Genomic DNA, 22,456 nt, shown 5'->3' with positions numbered 1-22,456 from the left:
AATTTTATAATGTGTTATTTTTCCAAACAAGGCATAACTTCCTTTTTTTTCCTTCAGAACCAAGGATTGAACTCAGACCCTTGCACTTGCCAGGCAAGTGCTTATTCTACTGAGCTATCTCTTGGCCCTGGCATAAGTTCCATAGTCTGAATTCTCCCAAAAATTCAGGTTCTTATAACACTATCATTTATTGATGACATTGTGGTATGTACTAGGTATTCTGCTAAGTAATGTGTATACTTGTTTTACCAGACTGTATGACAATGCTGCAATGCTGGCTTTGTTCCTGTTTACAGACAAAGAAACTATGGGTCAAGAAGGTTTAGTAATATGCCCAGGGTTACGCACCTATTAAGGGCTGGAAGATAGGATTTGAACTTTATCTTTTTTTCCTCACTGTCTCCCCTTTTGAAAGCACAGACCACCACCCAAGTAGAACTGAATAATTTTATCTTTCAAACAATGTAAGGAGACAGAGCTTATTAGGGCTTGCTGCATACCTTTCAGCCCCCAGCTTCTCTCATTTTTTTCTCCTTGCTTCTGTAACACTGGAGAATAATTTTCAGAACTGTTCTAGAAATAAGATGAGAACAGCTATGAAAAGTATCGTGCAAATGTAAGTGAGTATAATCATTTTTAACTCAACTCACAAACTCACACTTTCTTTTCTAAGTTTTACAGTTACGACTTCAACGGAGAAGGACCCAGGAACAACTGGCTAACCAAGGCTTACTACCACGTGAGTACCCCTAGCTCTTAACTTACTAAGAGATTGCCAAGGGCATGCAATTTGAGAGCTGGAAAGTGCTGCAGAGGTCATTTAGGCTAAGCCAATGTATTGCTCTTGCAAGAGACATTGAGTCTGCGTCAGCAGAAACCCATGGTCCAAGTGCTTTGCCCTCTCTACTGGAACCCACCTACAGAGTGCTTCCCTTTAAGCCAAATGGGTAGTGTCTAAATTTCCAATGTGATGAGTCTGCTCTTAGGGTGAACACACCTCACTGTGGACATCCCTTACCCTTTGCTTTCTTTTAAAATTGGGCATAATTACTTTTTTTTCCGAAGCATTAATCACATAATTTATTTTCTCACCTTCCTGGTTTCTGTTCTGTTTGGGGAATTTGACAGCACAATGAATTAAAGATTGTCATGTGTTTCTCTTCTAGAATTTTGAGTAACAATACCAATCTGGCACAAATTACATAATATTGAATTGCTGGCCATAATCTGTATCAAAGAAGAAGCATTATCATACCTTTTAGAATGTGTATTCTAAATTTTCTGTCAGTTCAGCAATTAAAGCTGACTTATGGCTATCTATGCCAACAGAGAAAAGAGTCCCTGAATGAAGGAAATCATGGCTTAAGTTGCTATACATCATATTAACTTTCTCCCCAATAAAATGTTTAAAATCAAGATCCATAATGGCCCTTGTACAAATTCAGGTCCCTGTATAATACTGTCATGACTGTTATTTCAATGTTTAGTAGGCAACCAGCAGAAGTTTGCCCTTGACAAACTGTTGTGCGGCTAGTGGTATTTAAGTCCTATGATCCATGGTTTGCAAATTGTAAATGTATCCTGGGCTCTAGAGCCAGAACAGAACTAAGAACTTTTTTATAAGTCAAAAGTAACTCTTTGTTAATGGTTAACCTCTACAAAGAGTAAATAGTAGCTAACCTTAAAGCACAACGATTTTTGTAGCGGTTTTCTAAGCACAAAAGAAATAATTCACATGAAATTTCAAGCCTTTTTTTTAAAGCAACATTGACAAGTATATGAAGAACCAAAGAATCCAGTCTCTGTGAGGTCCATTTTGTGTAAGCTATCCAACGGAGGTGCTAGAAAAAGAAGGAAAACAAAGATCTACAAGATCATGTCAGGCCGTGGCACTTCCACTCCAACCTGATAACTTGTGCTCTCACCCAAGTTTATTTCTCCTTAATTCTGGAAAAGTAAGTAGAGCATAAAGATAGACTCAGGACCTCTTAGTTCAAGTTGCTTCACAATGGATTTAATGTTCTCTTCATGGGCCTGAATACTCGGGACCTGGTTCTTGCAGCTGGCATTGGATAAGTATAAATTCTTTTAGGAATTTGGGCTTCAATTTGGTAATCAATGAAAACATCCAATCAAGAGAGAGAATAACTCTACAGTGTATTTTTAAATGACACCTTTCATGTCAGCTGTGTAAATCAAGCATCTGTCTGTATAGTAGAATCCAAAGGAGATATGAGATTTTGTTCTTCAGTATTTCCAAAATCAAATTGTATAGATACAAACAAAATATTGCTTGGCAGAAAATTTGTAGCCATAGATAATTTCTGAAGATAAAAAGTCCTACAAATATTGAAATAATTCTTATTAGTCAGCCAAATGGCAAAGGCAGTGTGATCAAAAATATGGTATGTGTTTAAATAAAAATATTTGTTATGGTAAGAAACACATTGTCATTATTCACCCTCAAAATTTGCCCCACCTCTGCCACACTTAACACATGTGCCATCATTCTTGTCATTTTGTGAGACAGTTCCAGAAGCCTTCTTCCCTTTCTGTATCTGTGCTGTTATGGCTGCCATGAGGTCAGTTTACCTCTGGTGATCATTTTGACTTTGAGAAAGAGCCCAAAATAGCACCAGGCCAGATCTAAATATGGCAGATGAGCACCATATTGTTAGGAGTCCGCTTTTGCATTAGGTGGTAGTCAGCAGTAGTACTCACTGTTTATGATCATGCCATGAATACAGTCACAGAAGACAGCTTCCAAAACTGCTTCAGAAAGTGGAAGAACTCCAATCAAGAAGAAGTATTTTGAGGAGAGTCAATGGCAATGTGTCTTTTGCTATAATAATTTTTATATAAACATTCATCTTCTATTTCAATAGCTTTTGCATAGACATCACTCTTAAACACACACACACACACACACACACACACACACAGTGCTTAGGGCCTCTGCGTCACTTTCTGGGCCTCCCCTTTTGCCTTCCAGAAGATCCCCCCAAGAAAAATAAAAACCTCTGACCTCATCAAATCTGTATTTGTCTTTGAAGTTCGTGGAACTGAGGTTGATGAGGCCTAACAAAGTTTTCAAATGTTCCAGTGCCAGGTCCAATATAGTCCCACTTTCTGCAGCTTTAATTTAGTATTATTTAACTGCCTACAGTTTGAGATTTTGTTCATACAATATCACTTTACCCATGAAATTTGGAAAGAACTGCAATCATTCCCAAAATTTAAAAACTTTTCATAATTCAAAACTGTCACCCCAGTGAATTTACTGTTCTTAGGTTATAATAGCAGTACTATTTTTAGGACAGTCCACAGCAACACCTGCCATCCTGTGGCAGAATTAGTCTTGATTTTCATATTACGTTAAGTCTTTGGGTCTTGTCAAATACTACAGAAAGCCCAAAAGTCTCTCCTGTTGGTGCAGAGCTGAGGCCAAATCTGAGCCTCCCAATCCTCAGCAGGCTCCTCTTCTCACATGTTTGAAAAGAATCACTAGGCCATTAAAACATTTTTTGGGACCAAAGCTTTGGTTGGAATTTGAAAAGTGTAAAAACAGATAAAGTGTGGAAGTGCCAATGGTTTTCATGAAATGGACTTCAAGTTCTGCATCATAATCTGTTTTACTATGGTCAACACTGAATGACAAACTCCACTGAATTAGCTCTCCCACAAATCTCACTTCAGTTGCACTCCAAGTTGCTGATAAAGTTCGAAGGCTTCTCTCCCACTTACTCTAATGAGCACAAACGTGCACCATGCAGTTCACTAACGCAGCTAGCCCAGTGGGGTTCATTGCATTCCCTTCCTTCTTCCTAGATGTGCATCCTGAAAGACTTAAGGTTGCTGCCCAGTAACAAGGACTCCTCAGCCACCAAAAATTCCTTTTTTGCATCACAACCCCCTTCACTTCTTTTACATATTCACTTTGTTCTCATTGACAAGCAATGGTTTAGCAAGAGTGAGCTCATAGTTTAGGATATTTTTCTCTCTTTCCATTTCATGCCATGAGCTTAAAGACATCATCTCTTCATTAAAAGTAAAGAATAGAGAATCTAAGGCCCTGAAGAGCCCCCTAAGAGAACTTTAAACAGTGAAGAAACATTCTTGAGCCTCAAGTTAGGCCCCAACTCACAGCCTAAAAACTGCTTTCACGTTCTTACCAGGTGTGAAATACACTGTTGTTGTTTTTGTTTTGTTTTTGAATGGGAATCAAACTCAGGACCTTGCACTTACCAGGAAGGCACTGTACTGCTGAGCTATATCCCTGGACCCCAGATTCACATTTTTAAAGCCTGAAATCCTCACTTCTGGGTGAAACTCTGTCTCACGGTTAACTCCAAATTACTACTCTAAGGATTTGTTGTTTGGGCTTACCTCCAAAGACCCAGGACTCAAAGGGACTCTCCATCCCTTTCAGATTCAAGACTCAGTACTTTCCTATGGCTTTAGGACAAAGCCAACTCCCTCTCCTCATTGATCTCTGGGGGTCCCTGGGAGCCTGCTTATCACTGTTTCATACATATTTTCTTCCCTACAGTTCTTTCCTTTTGTCACCATTCTCCTAAGTAGAATCTTTTAAATGACACCATTCAATTCTAACCACTACCAATGCCTCAGTGTAGATAATAACAAGCTCTGTGGATTACACCGAATAAAATGGCCATAGAGTAACTCAGTCAATATTTTTTAAGCATCTGCTATGAGGAAATCTCTGGGGGAAGACACAGAGGACACAAATATGATTTCTGTGTCTAAGATCTTACAGTCTGTAAGAGACCCCAATTGCCCACATTTAATTGTTTCTATTAACAATTTCAGGCAGCTTTATGTCCCTATGTGGGAATGGGTATTGGAAGGATTGAAAGAGAAAAGTTATGATTTCTCTTCCTCTCTACTATTAAAGAGAATCTAACGGGGTTGAATCCAGGGACGATAGGTGGGAAATCTTACCTCTTTCTGGAATACGGAAGGTAAGAGCAAGAGAATTAAAATGGATAGTAGAGGACTTACAGGTCAAAGAGGCTGCTACTTGTCAACAGACTCTGAGAGAGCCAATCACCGGCCACAATAGGACATTTGGACACAATGGCTCCATGATCTGATCAGTGTAAAAGAACTTGATAATACAATGAGTTGTGTATGAATGGTGCTGCCTTTATTTTTTTTGCAGACTAATTCAAGCTACAGCAGCCACATACTTACTGCAAAGCCCTGGTAAATCCCTGAACTCTGTGGTACTCCTGAATAGCAAGAAGAATGAACTGGGCAATTCCTGCACCCACACCTCATGCAGCCTCACCATAGTTTTGAGAAGTTGACTGGACAGCGTCTCTCTTCCTTTGCTCAGAGCATTCATTTGACTTGGCTTCTTCCCACAGCACCCTTGTACACACTGTTGGCTGTCTGAGCAGAACACAGCACGATGGGATTGGTCTATCTGGCTCCTCTTTTCTTTCTAACATCTCAACCTCAGAGATAGGATTTTTAAGCCAAGTCCATTTGGATCAGCAATCCTAATTTTCTTCATTTTCTCCATCTCTGGTTCAATTTTCCAGTTCCCTGTCCCTTAGAAACTAGAAAAACAATAATTACAGATACACTTTGAATTTGGCTTTATTTCCTTTTTCAGAGAAATTCCAATATCCCATTCAGAGAAGTTTATATATGTTGCAACAATTCTGTAATTGCGCAAGACAGGTCTTAGATATTACAACACTACGTTGGAGAAAAAGTCACTGTTTTCAGATCCCTACGGTTATCATTTGGGTATAGAATAAGATATATATTACCAACATAGACAGAGGATATAATTTCACATAGCAAATATCCTGATCTCAGAAGAAATGTGACTCTGTCTGCTCTTACACCAAGATAGAAAACCCATTTTATAAGTGGGAAATTGAGAGCCCAGGAAGCCTATTGAATCTACTCAAGATTATTTCTAAAACAGATGACAAAATGTGGACAGGGTTCAGTAAATGGTTCTTAAATTTTTATTCATCCAGGACATCCCTGCTTACAGCCATCACAGCTATAGCTCTGAGGTTTGAGATAGTTTTGGGCCGGGGAGATGGCCCAGTGGAATAAGTGCTTCCCTGGCAAGCACAAGGGCCTGAGTTCAATCCCCAGTTCTGCAAAAAAAAAAAAAAAAGATTTGAAATAGTTTTATATTCCCCCCAGAACACTACCCACATTAATTATTAATCTATATTTCTGTTTTTAATTAATTCATGGCATATAAATTTAATAGCCAGTGCTTCTTAATGAAAACACTCATTTCTAACCTATACTGCTGTGATTCTAGACAGCAGCAATGAAAAAGAAGTTTCATTAGTCTAAGCATCCCCTCTCTGGGCAGACATACCTTTATTTTCATGTTTTTGAAATGCTGAATATGAGTCCTGGCAACCCATTGCTCCCTTGGGAATTTGTAGATGCCCAACGATCCTAACTCAGGACTTGCTGGCCTTATAAGCTTCAAAACACAAGTTCTTAAAGTTGGGTATCAAAATCAGCTAGAGAGCTTGGTCAAACACAAATCTGGGTCCCCATCCCCAGAGGTTCTGAGGTTGCAGTTCTGGAGTGAAAGGTCGAGAATGAGAATTTCGAGCACATTCCCAATTGATAAGGAGAAGGCTGGGCCAAGGACCATATCATGGATAGGATTCTTGCTCAGTTTTCTGGCTCCTTCAATCTGCTTCTTGATCTTTTTCCTCAGCACTAGTGGAGCTGCGTTGCCACTGAACCTGCTAGGGAGAGGTCCCTAGGAAGAAGTCACACCTGGCAGCAGCCTTGCCCTGGCTGTCTGAGATCACAACCCTGTATGTGAGGATCAGGCATCCTTCTTAAATGGGCTCTTAGTAGGCTCATGGCCTATTTTCTCCATTGTCTTAGATTCTTTCTGAGCACTGATGTTTGACCAGAGAAATGAGGACCATAAGAGCCCTGTCCCTATCTCAGGATCATTTTTCTGAACTCTAAGTAAGCAAATGTTTATACACACAGCTGACCTAAATTAGCTGGAGCTATGGGGACAGAAATAGGAATAGCCAGCAACTAAACTCTGAGGCGAGAACATGAATTCCCCTGTGAGGAGCGATTAATCTTCCTCTAGAGGGAACAAGTCAAATGTGTAGCTGACTGGATTTATAACCATATTTTAATTTGAAATCACACGGACTTATTTTTTTAATTTAGAAACTCAAATTCCTTTTCAATCTTAAATGTCAATGTCCTTTAAATACAAAATTTTGCCATTTGATACTCCCCAGGCTGGCAAGCCCAAGTGGTCCTTTGTGTATTTTCCAAAAACTCAACTGGGGATGGGGACTATTATTATTGTTGCAGGCCCTCCGGGAAGATGGCTGACACCCATGTTCTCTGCAATCCAGGAGAAGGCAAACCTTGACCCTAAGGCATTGCAGGGGAGTTTTCCATTATGTGACCTCAAGGCAGTGTCCCACACAACCCGCATAAAGCCCTGAGGAGAGGAGTATGTGGCAAAAGCAGTGTGTGGACCTCTTTGGTATTCTTTCCAAAACCTTACTAAATGGGCATAGCTTCCCATCCTTGAGTAGAATGTTCTAGAAGACCTTTGTGCCCCTGGCATCAGAGAACTGAACCGTGTGAATTATTTCATAGAGTAGTTCTTAACATGAAGTTATTGTAATGTATAAAGCTAAGACATAGGAAATACAGTGTTTCTTAGGACAATTAATAAGCTCCACCAACAAGAAATGAAGATCTTCAGGGAGGGAAAAATCAGATAAATCCCTCTCAAATTCCAAGCCTAATTAAAAGCAACCATGTTTGGAATGTGTGAGATATCTCAAGATATATTCATACTGTTCCCTTTGGGTAACTTGTTAAGTAAAAGAATGTGTTATTCTTTTTAACCACTTAATAAAGACCCCATTTCTAAAGTCAGTTCTTTTTCTGAATGATGTAAGTAATTAAACCATACCAATAAGTAATACTCAGTGAAATGACCCATAGGTGATGGGACAGAAGTGAAAGCCTGAGGATTTACATTACAAAGGTTCCCCCAGGAAACACTGTTCTCTGAGAAGGCTTTGTGCTTTGCTTACTAAGGGAAAGGAAAGCAGTCTTTAGATACCCTCAATACAAATTCCATCTGTACTAAAATGCAGAAAAAGTTGAGAGTTCTTCCCAAAGAGAGTTCTTCACAAATCCAAGGAAGTGAGCAGCACATTTATTTTCCAGAGTCACTGAATAAGAAGAAATGGGAGGAAAGGGTCATCTCTAGCAGTAGGTATGACAAAGAACTCTGAGTTCAGAGTAGAAACAGTAATCAAAGACAAGCTAAAGAACCAGTTTCAAGATCAGTGAGAAATGTAAAACGTAAGGAAAAAAAAAAATCAGACCTCTCAACCTCCAGCTCTAGTCAAGAGAAGGGAAGGTACCAGCTATACTGAGCTCCAGGCCACTGGGACTGTCTCGCATGTCTCTTTGGTCAAAATGGCTAGGGAAGCAGGGAAGTTGATGGAGAATTTTTGTTGCCAAGTAGCATCCTCCATAGAGGAAAATAGGTTGGCTGCCATTATGGTAACCACCAGTATTATAGCTGAAGTCAGCCTTCCCTATTGAAAACACTTGCACTTGGCATGCATGGTCTTAAGACCTGAGTGAGTCTTAATGCATATATATATAGTCCCAAGGACTGATCTAGCCAGAAAACTAATCTTTTTATGCCATCCAAGATTTGGAAGCATACTTCATTGCCTGCTATTTAAGAGTGAATATCTGGGTCCAGGGAGATGGCTCAGTAGAAAAAGTGATTCCCTGGCAAGTGAAGTTCAATCCCCAGTTCCACGAAAGAAAGAAAGAAAGAAAGAAAGAAAGAAAGAAAGAAAGAAAGAAAGAAAGAAAGAAAGAAGGAAGGAAGGAAGGAAGGAAGGAAGGAAGGAAGAAAGAAAGAAAGAAAGAAAGAAAGAAAGAAAGAAAGAAAGAAAGAAAGAAAGAAAGAAAGAAAGAAAGAAAGAAAAAGAAAAAAGAGTGAACAGGGGCCGGGGAGATGACTCAGTGGAATAAGTGCTTCCCTGGCAAACTCAAGGGCCTGAGTTTGATACCCAGATCCAAAAAAAAAGAGTGAACATCTGTAAAAGTAGTTATAGAACTCTGGATCATGTGATTAATTAATTTGTTTAGACTTAAAATTCAAGAGAAATCAATGCAATTCTATAACCTCTGATTACCCTCATCACTTTTAATGAAAAGTGATTACTTTGGGTTCTGATTGAGATTTTTCCAGGGGACAAGCAAATCAATACAAAAGGTAGAATTTTGCTGGATGTCCTATTTCTTTTGCTACATCAAAAAAGTTTACTGAGGGCCAGTGAGATAGCTCAGCAGACTAAGTGCCTGCTTAGGCAAGCACAGGGATGGGTTTGACACCTGATTCCACATGCCATGTTGGCTTCACCGCCAGGGTGCACTGAGCCAGCCACCAAGACTGGGCATGGTGGACCATGCCTATAATCCCAGCACTGGGGAGCCGGAGAACAGGAGGGTCACGATGAGTCTGAGCTGTGTAGTGAGACCCCATACCAAATACATAAAAAAGCAAAAAAAAAAAAAAAGTTTACTGAATTATCATGAAGAGGTGCTGCAGATGAGTAATGGAGGATGTAGAGGAAAGAGTGGAGGTATTTAATGCTGGTGATTTACAACTACTATATATTACATTTGATGAACCAAGGCTGCATTAGCTGGTTGCTAATTTGAATAGCACAGGTTAGAGGAGGTTAGGGTTACCAGAGGACCTAGGCTCCAAGGCCTATTTGTGATTCTGGGCAAGTGAATCCATATGTATGGCCCTATGTTTCCCCATTTCATTCAGGACTGGACTTCCCTGAATCCAAGGTTGCTTCCAGCCCTCAAAGTCCAATTATCTACTTTTTACTAAATTTCCTGGTTTGCATGTTTGTGACCAGCCAGCCACATCCTTTACCCAAAGTACAGTCCCTTCCCACCATATACCCCTACCCAGGCCACCCAGCTTTTGAACTCTGGAGCAGAGCAAAGTCACAGAAGGTGCTAGTTACCCATCTATCTCCTCTCATAAATCATGTTATTTCTGATCTCTCTATTTCTTTAGGAGCTCGGAATGCCCTTGCCTCCACCATTCCTCTTCCTGTCACGCAATCTGCCTCTGCTGCTCCTCTTGGTTGAGGACTGAGTTTCACCTTCCTCTGTCTCCGTGGCTTCCAGGCAGCTGGCCTCCTCCAGGCCTTTCGTCTTTCATTGCTTGTGGCCTAGCGATGGCAATCACTTCCAGACTGCACACAGCTCAGCCAACACAGCAGCCAGCCCTGAGACACTGACCAGCCCCTGAGCCAGCCTCTGCTCATCTTTTTGTCTTTCTGTTTCAGCACTGAAAACTCCAGCTGCATTCCATGAGCACAGAAAACATCTGGATAGTACCAAGGTAATTTCTGCAGATTGCCTTTCCTGAACTTGGATTATAGTTACAGCTTTCCGGGTGCTAAGCTCTGGCTGACGCACATAGAATTTCTGCAACCAACTCTATGAATTTGCCATTCACCAGCCTCCACATCATAGGGAACCTCACTCCTCTCACATCGTATGGAACCTCACTCCTCTGCACTAATGATGGTGGAGATTGGATCCTCTAAGTGAGCTTCGAAACTACTATTTTTTAGTATTTAAACAAAATGTCTTCAATCTTTTTGGTTTGGGGAAAAAATCACAGCAAGAGTACACTGAAGATCAAAAAGACTTTAAGAAGGGAAGTAGTACTGGTTTGCAAGATGCCTTACCTTTCATTGCAGTCTTTTCTTAGCAACACGAAGATTTTTCTTAAATGAGATTCAATGGGAAGGCAAGGTCTGAGGTTGCAGAGCTCATTTACAGTTGCTAAAAGGCAAAAGGAATAATATTTATTTCCCATTCTAGGGAAAACTGACTCATTCTGCACCTTCAAAACAAATCTCTGTCCTCTGAATTTATCCGTGGTGTAAATACCACTTGGCATCATTGGCGCTCTGCATGAGAAGGAGGGCCTGGTGCACCGGTGTCTTTGCCTGAGAGTGCTGGCCTTGCTGCTTATCTGTGAGGACACAGGAAGAGCAGCACTCTGCAGCTCTTCAGAGTTGCTACTGAGTGGCTTTTACTCCCACTACCTGGAGAATAACAAACAACAGCTGACTTTTTTTAAAATCAGAATTAGAGAGAACCTCCGGCTTTTTTTGAAGGCCCCAAAATAGTAAGCTAAAAGCCTATTAGTGGAAATCAAGAGTCGGGATTGGCCCTCTGACAGCCTAGTGGTGGTGAGCCTGTGGCACACGTGCCGAAAGTAGACTGTTTGTTAATCACTGAAAGCTCTAAAAGGTTCACCATGACTGAGGAGCTCCCCATCAAAATTATGAGATACAGTGAGTGACCTATCTCTAAATGCCTTCTAACATCTGAATCTGTAGGCTTTGCATTTTCCCATATCCTAAGAGAGAAACCAGATGAATCATGGAGAAGGCTGAAAGTGCTCTTGTCATAGCAGATGTTTTTATTCAGTTTTATCTCTCAGCTTGATTAATTGTGTGTCTGTCTTAAGAGAGGACTGCTTATAACACAAGCAATTTGTATCATGACTATTGTATCAGTATTTTATTAACATGTGCCTGCCTGCGCCTTCAAGTCTTTAACTTTGCAATCCTGACACGGACCCGAACAAACTTTTCACCTCTTTATCTTGTTCTCCCATTCTAAAACTCCTGGGTTCTTCATTGTGTTTCTTCATCAAAACCTGGAAGCCCAGTGCTATTTCATTTTCCATTTGTCAGAAGAAGAGTAGTTTTTTCTTGTAAGAGAAACTGGATTTTTCTAAATCCAAAGTTAAATCTAATCCAAAGTTAAATCTAGGTGATTCTCCATGTTTTTGTTCTATAGACTGAAGATTCCCTTAGGCGAAAGAGCAGGAACAGGTCTGGCCGTGCTGACTTGGTTAATATGCACATACTCCAAGGTAAGTCTGCATGAAATCATAAGCTAGTAGGTGTCCATCAAGTGGTGGACTATTTTTCCAGAGCTCTTTGTCTCTCTCTCTCTCTCTCTCTCTCTCTCTCTCTCTCTCTCTCTCTCTCTCTCTCTCTGTTCAGGTCTTAAACACTCTTCAAACATCTCTCTGGACATGACAGGGGTAGTTTCAAGCAGTCATCTAGCCATTTTCAGCCATGCTGAAAATCCAATTGGAAAGCCATAGTAAGCTTTTAATCTTGGGTCCCAAGCTCCTCTGTGCCTCTTCTTGACTTTAAAGGTGAGGCAAGTCATATAACCTCCCTGAGCACATAAGAAGTAGTTAACATGTGTTGGTAATCATTCATCTGGATCATTTTTCAGCTCTGGATGCAGTTGAGGTCCTCTGTTTGCTTCCATAGCCATTAGAAATTGGTTTGGTACTGCTTTTCTGATGTCCTTATGTATGTCCTAACCTCACCCAAAGGCCCTGCCACTATACTGAGAAGGGAAAGCAGGACAAAGACATAGTGACCACTCATACGCAGACATGTGGGTAGAATCAGGCAGGCTTCTACTATTTCAAGAGTTGCCTTCCCTTGGATGGGATTTCCGCACACTCCTGATCCCCAACTTCAAAAGGCTCTACCTTCTATGTGAATGATTTAGCTATGGAATATTTATTCATCAACCAAGTACTGGATTGGACATCCAAGTTGGGGTAAGCTGATATGCCAGACTCTGTACATGTGCAGATGAGTAAGACCCATTTCCCACTTTTAAAGTTTTTTTCTTAGATGGGAAAGGAGGTAGACGTTAGGATGTGTCACAATCCAGCACAAAAAGAGAAAATCCAGTGTTGTGGATGCAAGGAGAAGCGTGAACAGAGCCATCTGAATCAGAACTGATGGGGAAGGAGCAAACAGTGAGCTGCAGTGTGAAGGCTGGGCCTTGAAGAGAAAGAAGAAAAGAAGTTTCGCAGGCCAAGAGAACAGTGTGTACACGCACCAAGACTCTCCCTAGAGTGTAGGTTGCCTTACACAACTGTATGCTCTCTTTAAGTATCACAAAAAGTCCTGAAATAACATGAAAGTTGTGAATCTTGCTTCTTTAATCAGTATTATTTCTAGTTCGTCTAGTTTCCCAGGGCTGACTTTTTTCCCCTTTGAGACAAGTGGGATATTATAAGGTAGAGAACTGTTTTCAAGACATAAAAGAGAGCAAGGTCCATGTAGCACTCAAGGGAAAGGTGGTGCAAGCTTCAAGACTTCGGCTTGTATGACACAGCCAAGAGATACCAAGGGCTGTTTGTAGAAGGTGAAAGATTCTCACCTCCTCTCCAGAAACATCACGGCAACCCTAAAAGCAGCTGCGGGATCAACACAAAGTTGCAGCTGCACAAATAATCCAAAGAATTCTATTTCAAGAGACACAGACTTTTCAAGGATCAGCTTAACAAATAAAAATAAATATCATGTGTGGCAAGGATATGAGAAATATATACACACAACTGGTAGGAATACAATTGGGTCATTGTTTCTAGAGTGTTGGTTGGCAATGTGCATCAGACTTCTAAAAAATGCATCTACTCTTTAGCTTGTGTTGTGCTTTTTCATATTTTATTTAAAGAAAATAATCATACATGCAAAGATTTATGTACAATCATGTTTATCATGGAACTGCTTTAGAAAATGAAACATTGAAAATGGTGAAATGTCCAACAATCGGAGATTAGCTGAATAAATTGTGGCTCATCATGCGATTGAATACCACATAGCTACTACAAGCAAGGCTTACAAAGAATGGAGACTTAATAAGAAAAGGCTTACAAGATGTTTAGTGAAAAGAGCAGAGAAAATTATATTTATAGTCAAATTCTGGGAAGAAATATATATATATAAAGATAAAACACGTTTATGGACAGATTCTAGGAAGGCAAAATGTAGACCTAATAATAAATACCATAGCTAAGAAGGATGCCAAGTACTAAAAGTATTGACTATAAGTGGGGAGTTTCCTGGGGCTTTCATGTTCTTTTGCATAGTTCTTTGGCATATTTCATACTTATGATAGTGAGTAAATAGTAATGTTATGATCATAAAAAGAATACGAAATGTTATTTCTAAGGCTGGGAATGTGGCTCAGTAGCAGAGCACTTGCCTGGCATATCCAAAGCTCTGATTCAATCCTCAGTACTACCAAAAAAAGTTATTTCTTATGTCCTTACAGCTTGTCATTAAAATGTCAAGCTCTTTCTGGCTTTACATGTGCCTCTATTCTGCCCGGCAGAAATGGGGAACTAGCACCACACATCTGATAGATGTGCAGCAAGCCCCACACTCCAGGAGTTTATCACCCAAATTCATTAATAGCACAATGAGATACAGGGCCCATTTGGAACTGTTAGAGGCAGAACAAAAAAAAAAACCGGGTTGTGTGAGCAAAGAAAGAATTAGAAAGGCTTTCTGCTGCGTCCAGAAAAAAAGGAATTGTGTGTTCATGGTGGGAAATGGAGTAGAGAAGCAAAGGAACAAAAATGAGCTCAGTAAGATGCCAGGTGGGGAGGCACAAAGGGCAATGTCAGGCTCACTGTGGTGGTGTTTGGCTTGGAAACTCACCATTCATGAGGGAAGGTGAATGTAGTGTGTGGTAAGCTTGGAGAGAGAGGACCATCTGGGAGGAGTAATACCAAGTGAAAGGACTTCTTGAAGCTTAGTGCTGGGTTGGTGTACCAAACGGACAAGAACACCCTGAGGCAGAGTCCAGCAAGAAGCCCTGCAGTGGCCTCTTAGGACCCAGCTTATTGCAATTGATTTAGGCATCCCCAGACCACCCCTGGATGGAAAGTTCTACATCAGCTGAAGTCATAGCTTGATGATGACAGAACAAGGTGCTGGGAGGCTTGTCTGTACATATATCATTTGTTAAATTCACAGAGTTGAGAACAAAACTGTACACACTTATAGAATCTGAGTTACTTTTTTTCATTATAGCACAAGTTAGCTGGGTCCTTCCCCAAGTTCTTCCACAGAAATGGGTTAGGGCCCACACTAAAGAGAAAATTTGCTCTCAGCCATATAGAACTGGGTTTAGGGCTCTCTATATAACCTTTCTCACCCTTCAAATGATCAAAATCACCTATTGGATAAATTCAATTCTTTAAAATGATGAAAAAAAAATCCCTCTGTCCAATTAAATAACAGTTTCAAAGGATTTCTCTCCTTTATAAATAATCTGAACATTTGACTCCTAGTCAGAGTCACAGCATTGCTAAGTCTAAAACTGTTCAAAAGTTATATGACTATGACTGCTGCTCCTCATTCTAAGCATAGACTGTGTTTCCTGCCCCCTCAGCCTGAACCGGTCAGCACCCAAATGCCACAGCAGCGGGTTAGGCAAGTAATGTGGACCCCATGGAATGCTTGCTTGCAAAAGCTCCAAATTGCAAATTTTTTCCCCTCACAAATCCTCGCAAAACAAATTTCTCTAAGTTTTCTTTGTGCCTCTCTATTTGCCTTTATTTGGAAGTATCTGGTCTTCAGTGCTAATCCTTGGGAGGTGATGATGCTTCCATTGAAAAATTATTAGGATGTTAGGGCATGATATGACACAGTGTTTCATAGGCCCAAGCCAAGAACAAAACTGAACAAAGACCTCACACTCTAAAACTGATCCTTTTCGTTTCAACCGTTCAGCCTCCACCACGGAGAGGTCCATTCCAAGTGCTCAGATGAAGCTGAAAAGAGCCCGCCTTGCCGATGACCTCAATGAAAAGATTGCTCTCCGACCAGGGCCTCTGGAACTGGTGGAAAAGAACATCCTTCCTGTGGATTCTGCTGTGAAAGAAGCCATAAAAGGTAGTCTGAATACACGGAATGCCTGGCCCTGGTGCACGTGAGATGCAAGGGCAGCAGGGACTTAAAATGCTAGGAACCGTCAGGGTGGGGGTCTCTGGACAGGAGCTGTGCATGGGTCATGCTCTGAGTGTGTTCCTTATTCCCTAGAGAGCCTAGAAAGGAGGAAGAAAGTCATCTTTGTACACTCAAATGCCAAGTTAATATAGGCCAATTTTGCACTTGTGACTAGACATAATCCTCAAAATATCTCCTCTATGTAATCCCACCTTTTCCAAGTCATGAGTCCAGCCCCTTTCAGCTTCCTTTTCTAAAGAAGGGTGAAGCCACAACTCCTAAAATCCTGGTTGCTATGTGCTGGCACTCTCCCAAGCCACGTGGCCTGGCTGAGATGGAGGTGACAATATCTGTCCTACCCAGGCTTTTGGGAGGGAGGCTGGTGCTACACAATGCATATGAACACTCTTGATGACATCCATGTGCTCTGTGAAGACAAAGAAAAAATACTCCAGGAAGTGACATACACACTAATTTTGCATAAATTGCATAAAGTCTTTGTGTAAAGTCTTTTGACCAATGGACACCCAAGGTACTCAAATAGTCTTCAGGTGCTGAATTCATGTGTAGAAAGTTTTGAGTAGAACCTGGGGATATGGTGGTAGACAGGAGAAAAGGGAGCTGCACACTTATAACTGCTAGGCCCAATTAGGCCCAGAAATGGCTCTGAGAATACTGGTAAACATTATTTAACAATATGCTTTTAAATGTCTTGGCATTGTCACAACCTATTCCTAAGGGCATTTCATCCACAGTGAAGGATATTATGAGATGTATCAAGTTTGTTAACATTTTAAAATCTTGTTCTCACTCATCTGTTTAGAGGCCATGTGAAATTTGCCTTCGGAACCTGGAAATACAAAAATATCAACTTCAGGAGTATAAACTCACTCACCTTTCACTACCCCACTGGAATCCCATTGTGATCTTCTCTTTTCTTGTCTGTCCACAGGAGTATCTCGTGCCCTTGAACTGAGCCTAGGGTATTCACTGTGCACTGTCTCTCCATCACTACTCTGATACAATGCCAGACAGGAAAAAGTCTCCACAGGGTACCTCTTGAAGCATCCTATCCTATGTTTATAAATTTGTGATTTATTTTTATATGATAGGTGAAAAAACCTCTTCAAATTTGCTTACTTTAGTTTATAGTGAGATTATATTTCTTCACGTAGTTGAGTGTCTCAGCCAGTTTGTGGCTTTTTCTCTTCTTCTGCTGAGCATGTTCCTCATCACTGCTTTTAAATGCTATTTTTATAGAGGGAAGAAATCTTCCATCTGCCACAGGCATCGTCCCTCCTCTTAGCAACTTGTCCTTTGCCTTTTTGATTTTGCGTATAGTGATTTAACTGATAGCAATTTTAAATTTCTGTATAAGTAGGCCATTCATCTTTTTATTTTTGATTCTGATTTTTTTCATTAAAATATTTCCTAACTCAGGAATGTAGAAGAATATAGATCTTCCACCTAGACTATTATTTTAACACTTTATATTCAGGGTTTTATCTTTAGGTTTAAATCCTGACTACATCTGAAATTTTTTCATTGTTTTAAGAGACAGGTCTGATGTTATTTTTCTTCAATTTTATAATATATTTCACTACTTATTAATGTATGTCTTTTTCACATTGGTCTGATTTTCCTGATGTTTCTTGGCTACTCTCAGAAATGACTTTAAATGAAAATTTTCATCAGTTTTTCATATGCCAACTTCAGTTCAGTTAGAATTCTTTTTGATACTATAGTGAATTTATAAGTTAATTTATGGTGAATTCATGTTTAAAAGATGTTGATTCTTCCAAGGCAAATATAGTATGCCTCTCTGCTTATTTACATCTTCTTTTATTTCCCTCAGCAAAGCTTATTATTGTATTAAATAAAGTCACATGAACTACTGTTGGCCGAGAAATACGTGAGTTTTATACATTTACCTTATAACTGAGCATCTTTGAAGATTTCTTTCAGTTTCAATAGTTTCTTAGTTTATCTTAAGTTGTTTAGGTACACCATGATAAAAAATAGAAATTTATTTCCCCCATAAATTTTTTCTATCTTGTTGCACTGGCTGGTAGTTGAAAAGCAGCATCAATCTAGTAACTTAGTACATCAGTTTAAAGTCTATGGAGTAGGGGCTGGTGAGATAGCTTAGCAGACTAAAGTACCTGCTTAGGCAAGCTTAGGCAAGTGCAGGGACCAGGGCTCAATCCCCCACACCACATACCACACCAGCACCCCTGGGGCAGGCTGAGCTGGCCAGAGTCCAGGTATAGTGGTGCATGCCTGCAATTCCAGCTGAAAATAAGAGGATCACTATGAGTCAGAGCTGTGTAGTGAGACTCTGTAACAACCACATACATTAAAAACTAAATTAAATAAAGTCTATAAAGTATATAAATTACATATAATTGTCATGTTTTATGTATAAATTACATCATATTTATAAATATATCATACATTTACTTATAAAGCATATAAATTATATATGTTATATATATTATATGAAACAAATAATGTTTCTTATTATATACAAAATATAGCAGATAAAAATGCTTATAAATAAAATTATGTGTATGATCTATAAAGTACATATAATCTATGTATGTGCAGTAAATGATACCTTGGTAATATAATTACTAAGTATGGAATATGGCTAAATTACATAGTAGAATATGACTGTTATTAGTACGTTGGCAGTGTTTCAAAAGCGATAGCCTCTGTTATGGTATGTTTTGTGGGGAGTTTTTTGTTTGCTTGTTTTTTTGGTAGAACAGGGGATTGAACTCAGGCCCTTGCACTTGCCAGGCAAGCACGTATTCTACTGAGCCATCTCCCCAGGCCATGTTTCATGTTTTGTCATATCCTATGATATACTGATGATAGCGTATTTTAATCTTCCCTGTTAGATGAGAATATCTCTCATGTCTGCATCTTGTACAGCAAATAACCACTAAGAAGAGAGTATGCAATGTGTTAATTATTGAAACTGTCATACCAATTTGATTTGAAACTGTCTCATTGCTATTTCTCTCTCAACAAAATTATGAAAAAAAATAAGATAAATGAGAATATCTGTAGCCATCAGCTCTCTGATGCTCACTTTGGCATTCGATACTCTGAAGAGGTACTTTTCTATTCTTATTTTACTAAAAGAACTTTGTAAGATGGATGTTGAGTTTTTAAAATGCTTCCAAATCATGTGAAAAGTAGACGGCATGGGTTTCCTTTTTCAACCTAGTCATGTGGTATTGTTAGCTTTCTAATTGTCCTTAAATTTCTGGAAATAATCTTTTATGTTTTCTTGTGTGTGTGGTTTTTTTAGGAATGGCTATTACTTTATTTGGGATTTTTTTTTCATGTTTTGGATTAGTTAGAATAATACTAGCTTAGGGCTGGTGAGATGGCTCAGTGGTCTAAAGCACCTACTTAGAACAAGCTTAGCAAAGCACAGGGACCGCGGTTCAATCCCCCAGCACCACATGCCAACCAGTCCCACCCCCTGGTGGGCTGAGCTGGCCACACACACACATATAAATGAATAATACTAGCTTAGAATAATAATACAAAACAAACCACAAAGCTTTAGCATCTTAATAAAAAAGGTTTATTTCTTGTCTCTTAACAGGTCAGGGTTTCCTTGTACTACAAGTCCTCCACAGCAGGCTCTTTCTGTCTAGTTGCTCCACTGTATCCTACAGCAAGGTGGTGATTTTGAGTAAATGCTTTAGCCCCTGTCTCTCTCAACTGCTCCACTCTGCCACTGTAGTGTGAAAAGAGCCAGAGCAACAAACAATCAGATGGGCGTGGCTGTGTTCCAATAAAACTTTATTTACAAAAATACACCCTGGGCCCACAGCTCATAATTTTCCTGCCCTACAGCCTTGTCATCCTCTGTGTTGAGCCAGTGAATGCAAAAGCAAAAATAAGAGCCGCTGACCCACTTATTAAAACAGCCTCGGCGAACATGAGTCCAGCACTTCCATTCAAACTCCATTATGAGAACAGAGCATACAGCCCAGAAATTACTCTGAGCAGCTGTTTCTCAACAACAACTCTATTCTGCAGAAGCAGCAGCATAAGTTTTGATATACAGTTAGTTCTGTCACAATATTCATAAATAATTCGATGTTCTTACATTTCTCAGGTTTAAATGGCAATCACATTCTCCTTCACTATGGTGGGGTCATATTTCATGGTGGAGTCCTGTTTCAATGAATCCATCCCAAGTTGAATATGATTAAGCTGAAAATACATTTCTTCTGGGGATATAGCTTGCCTGGCAAACACAAGGTCCTAAGTTCGATCCACAGTACTGAAAAAAAAAAAAAGAAGCATTTTTAAACCTAGCCTGATAAATATCATAGCTCAGCAGCACTGCACTGTAGAATATTGTCCCTTCCCTCTCATCCTGTGGCTCACTAAGGGGTGACTCGCTGCTGCTGTCATACTTTGTATCACTAACTTGCAAGAAGACCAAAATGCACATTTGGAAGTACTTTCTTCTGGTAGCCCAGTGCTTTTGTCTCATTGTAAAGAAAAATGTGATAAGCTGAACCATCATAATTCAAGGAAAATTGAGAGCTACCTTTTTGTATTTGTTGATGTACTGGAAACATTTCAGTACCACCTCAGTGATCCATTGCTTCAAAATGTTACTTAGTGACATTGTAGCAGGCACTTCTTTAATCTCCTTTCTTGCTTTTGTCCATAGTTATTTGTGTATTCAAATTTTTGTCCTAAGTTCATTTGTACACTTCACTTATTCTAGAAATTCTCCTTCTCTTCCTAAATCTCAAGGTTACTTAGCTTCAAGTAGTATGTAGTGTTGAGTTACAGCAGTTCTCAGTGTCCCTGAATCTGAGGTAGATGTAAAGGCTTTGTTCTAATTCTAAATCTTTGTATGTTCTCTTCCTTCTTCCCTTTCTTTTCATTATGCTAGCAAAAAGTTTGCTTAGATGATTTTTACAAAGGAGGAATTCATGACTTTATGTTGATTTTCTATCTTCTCTTAATTCAGTCTAGGTTGTTGAACAGAACTTGCACAAGGAGAGCTGAAGACCTGAATAGGGAGTCTGGCTGCAGGTGCTTGGGAGAAGTATAGAGGGGGGATAGCTAAAAAGTGTCCACCTTTTAAATCAAGGAGACAGAAGGTGCGAGCAGTAGCCTTGTCTGTGGCTATGGAGAGCCAGGGAAGGACATCTAAGAAAAAGTACTGCTCAGGATCTGACCCTGCCTGAAGGCAGGAAAGCTGGGAGATTCTTTGGTACTTATTGTTGGTTTGTTCATTTAGTGCTGGGGAACCAAGCTCCAGCCAGAACTCAGGAATACATCCACCTGGTTTTTGAACCTGGACTTTGTGATCCTACATTAATGACCATAGAGAAAAATTAATTATTCTCACTGTGCCTCAGTTGCCCCATTTGCAAAATTTCAGCAACAGTAATGGCTATCTTCTTCAAGACATTTTTTGCTAGGGGGCTTCCATTAGATAACTTACATAAAGAGTTGGCTAGACAATAAAGACATATTTATGAATTACTTTCCATTCTGATCTCAAAGAACTGGCACATTAGCAAGAGAAAAGGCATGGGAGGAGAAAACTCTTGTTCCTTGTGTCAGTTTGTATGAAGAGAGTAGGTAAAGCCTGGAGGGCCAGGTGCTGGGGAGACAGCTCAGCAGTCTAGGCACCCACCTAGTAAGTGCAAGGACCCGAGTTCAACCCTAAGTCCCACATGCTGTGCTAGCCCCAAAACTGGGCGTGGTGGTACACACCTGTAATCCCAGAGTTAGGGAGGCTGACACAGGAGTCCAAGGTGCGTAGTGAAACCTTGTACCTAATAAATAAATGTAAGATTTTTTTTTAAATCCCCAGTGGTGGGGATAGGCATGTGCGCACCAGTCCAAAGTATCCTGAAAGAAGTGACAGATTAGCTGAGCTCTGAAAGAAGGGCAAGAGAAGGAACATGGAGCAGCAAATGCCAGTTTGGAGGTAAAAGCAAATTGAATAGTGTCTTCAAAACAGAGAAAGTTTCCAACTTCAGATAAGCTCTCGTCACTTAGGGGAATAAATATATGCATGTGTCTAATTCCCCAACAAGGATAAACACAAGTTTAAAGAATAATAAGGAATGGTAGCACACATCTGTAATCCCAGCTCTTGGGAGGCTGTAAACAGGCAGATCACTATGAGTTCAATCTAGTCATGAGAACACCCTGTAGACCATTCCCTAAATTAAAAAAAAAAAAAATTAAAATAAATAAATAAACCCTTAAAAACAAAAAGAATTTCATTTCTAAAAAAAAAAAGAATAATAATGAATGGGCCGCGAGATAGCTCAGCAGTCTAAAGCGCCTGCTGAGACAAGCTTAGGTAGGCGCAGGGGACCACAGTTCGATCCCCAGCACCACATACCATATCAGCCCCACCCTCAGGATGGGCTGAGTGGGCCAAAAAAATCTGTGGTGAGGCATGGGAAGGGTTTTCTGAACAGATCCAGAGCCGTGTGTGAGTGTGTAGGACTGTGTATGAGTGTGTGTGTGTGTGT

The 22,456-nt window shown here is 40.0% G+C and overlaps 1 protein-coding gene across 2 annotated transcripts in view; it reads left to right on the top strand.

Annotated features, from left to right (window-relative positions):
* Myocd (myocardin) overlaps nucleotides 1-22,456 on the top strand; it is a 96,148-nt gene that overhangs the window by 34,060 nt on the left and 39,632 nt on the right. The window contains exons 2-6 of one of the 2 annotated variants that reach the window (XM_023706353.1): nucleotides 674-739; nucleotides 5,183-5,226; nucleotides 10,404-10,459; nucleotides 11,938-12,013; nucleotides 15,699-15,860. In XM_023706353.1, coding sequence (XP_023562121.1) covers nucleotides 11,998-12,013; nucleotides 15,699-15,860 — 178 coding nt within the window. In that variant the 5' untranslated portion in view covers nucleotides 674-739; nucleotides 5,183-5,226; nucleotides 10,404-10,459; nucleotides 11,938-11,997. The remainder of the gene's footprint in view (nucleotides 1-673; nucleotides 740-5,182; nucleotides 5,227-10,403; nucleotides 10,460-11,937; nucleotides 12,014-15,698; nucleotides 15,861-22,456) is intronic. The other variant, XM_004646088.2, reaches the window with a different exon arrangement.

The sequence above is a fragment of the Octodon degus genome, unplaced genomic scaffold (genome assembly GCF_000260255.1).
Source record: "Octodon degus isolate 3935 unplaced genomic scaffold, OctDeg1.0 scaffold00253, whole genome shotgun sequence".
Classification (NCBI taxonomy): Eukaryota; Metazoa; Chordata; class Mammalia; order Rodentia; family Octodontidae; genus Octodon; species Octodon degus.
The sequence above is the reverse complement of the archived record's forward strand: the minus strand, read 5'-3'. Positions and strand labels throughout refer to the sequence as shown.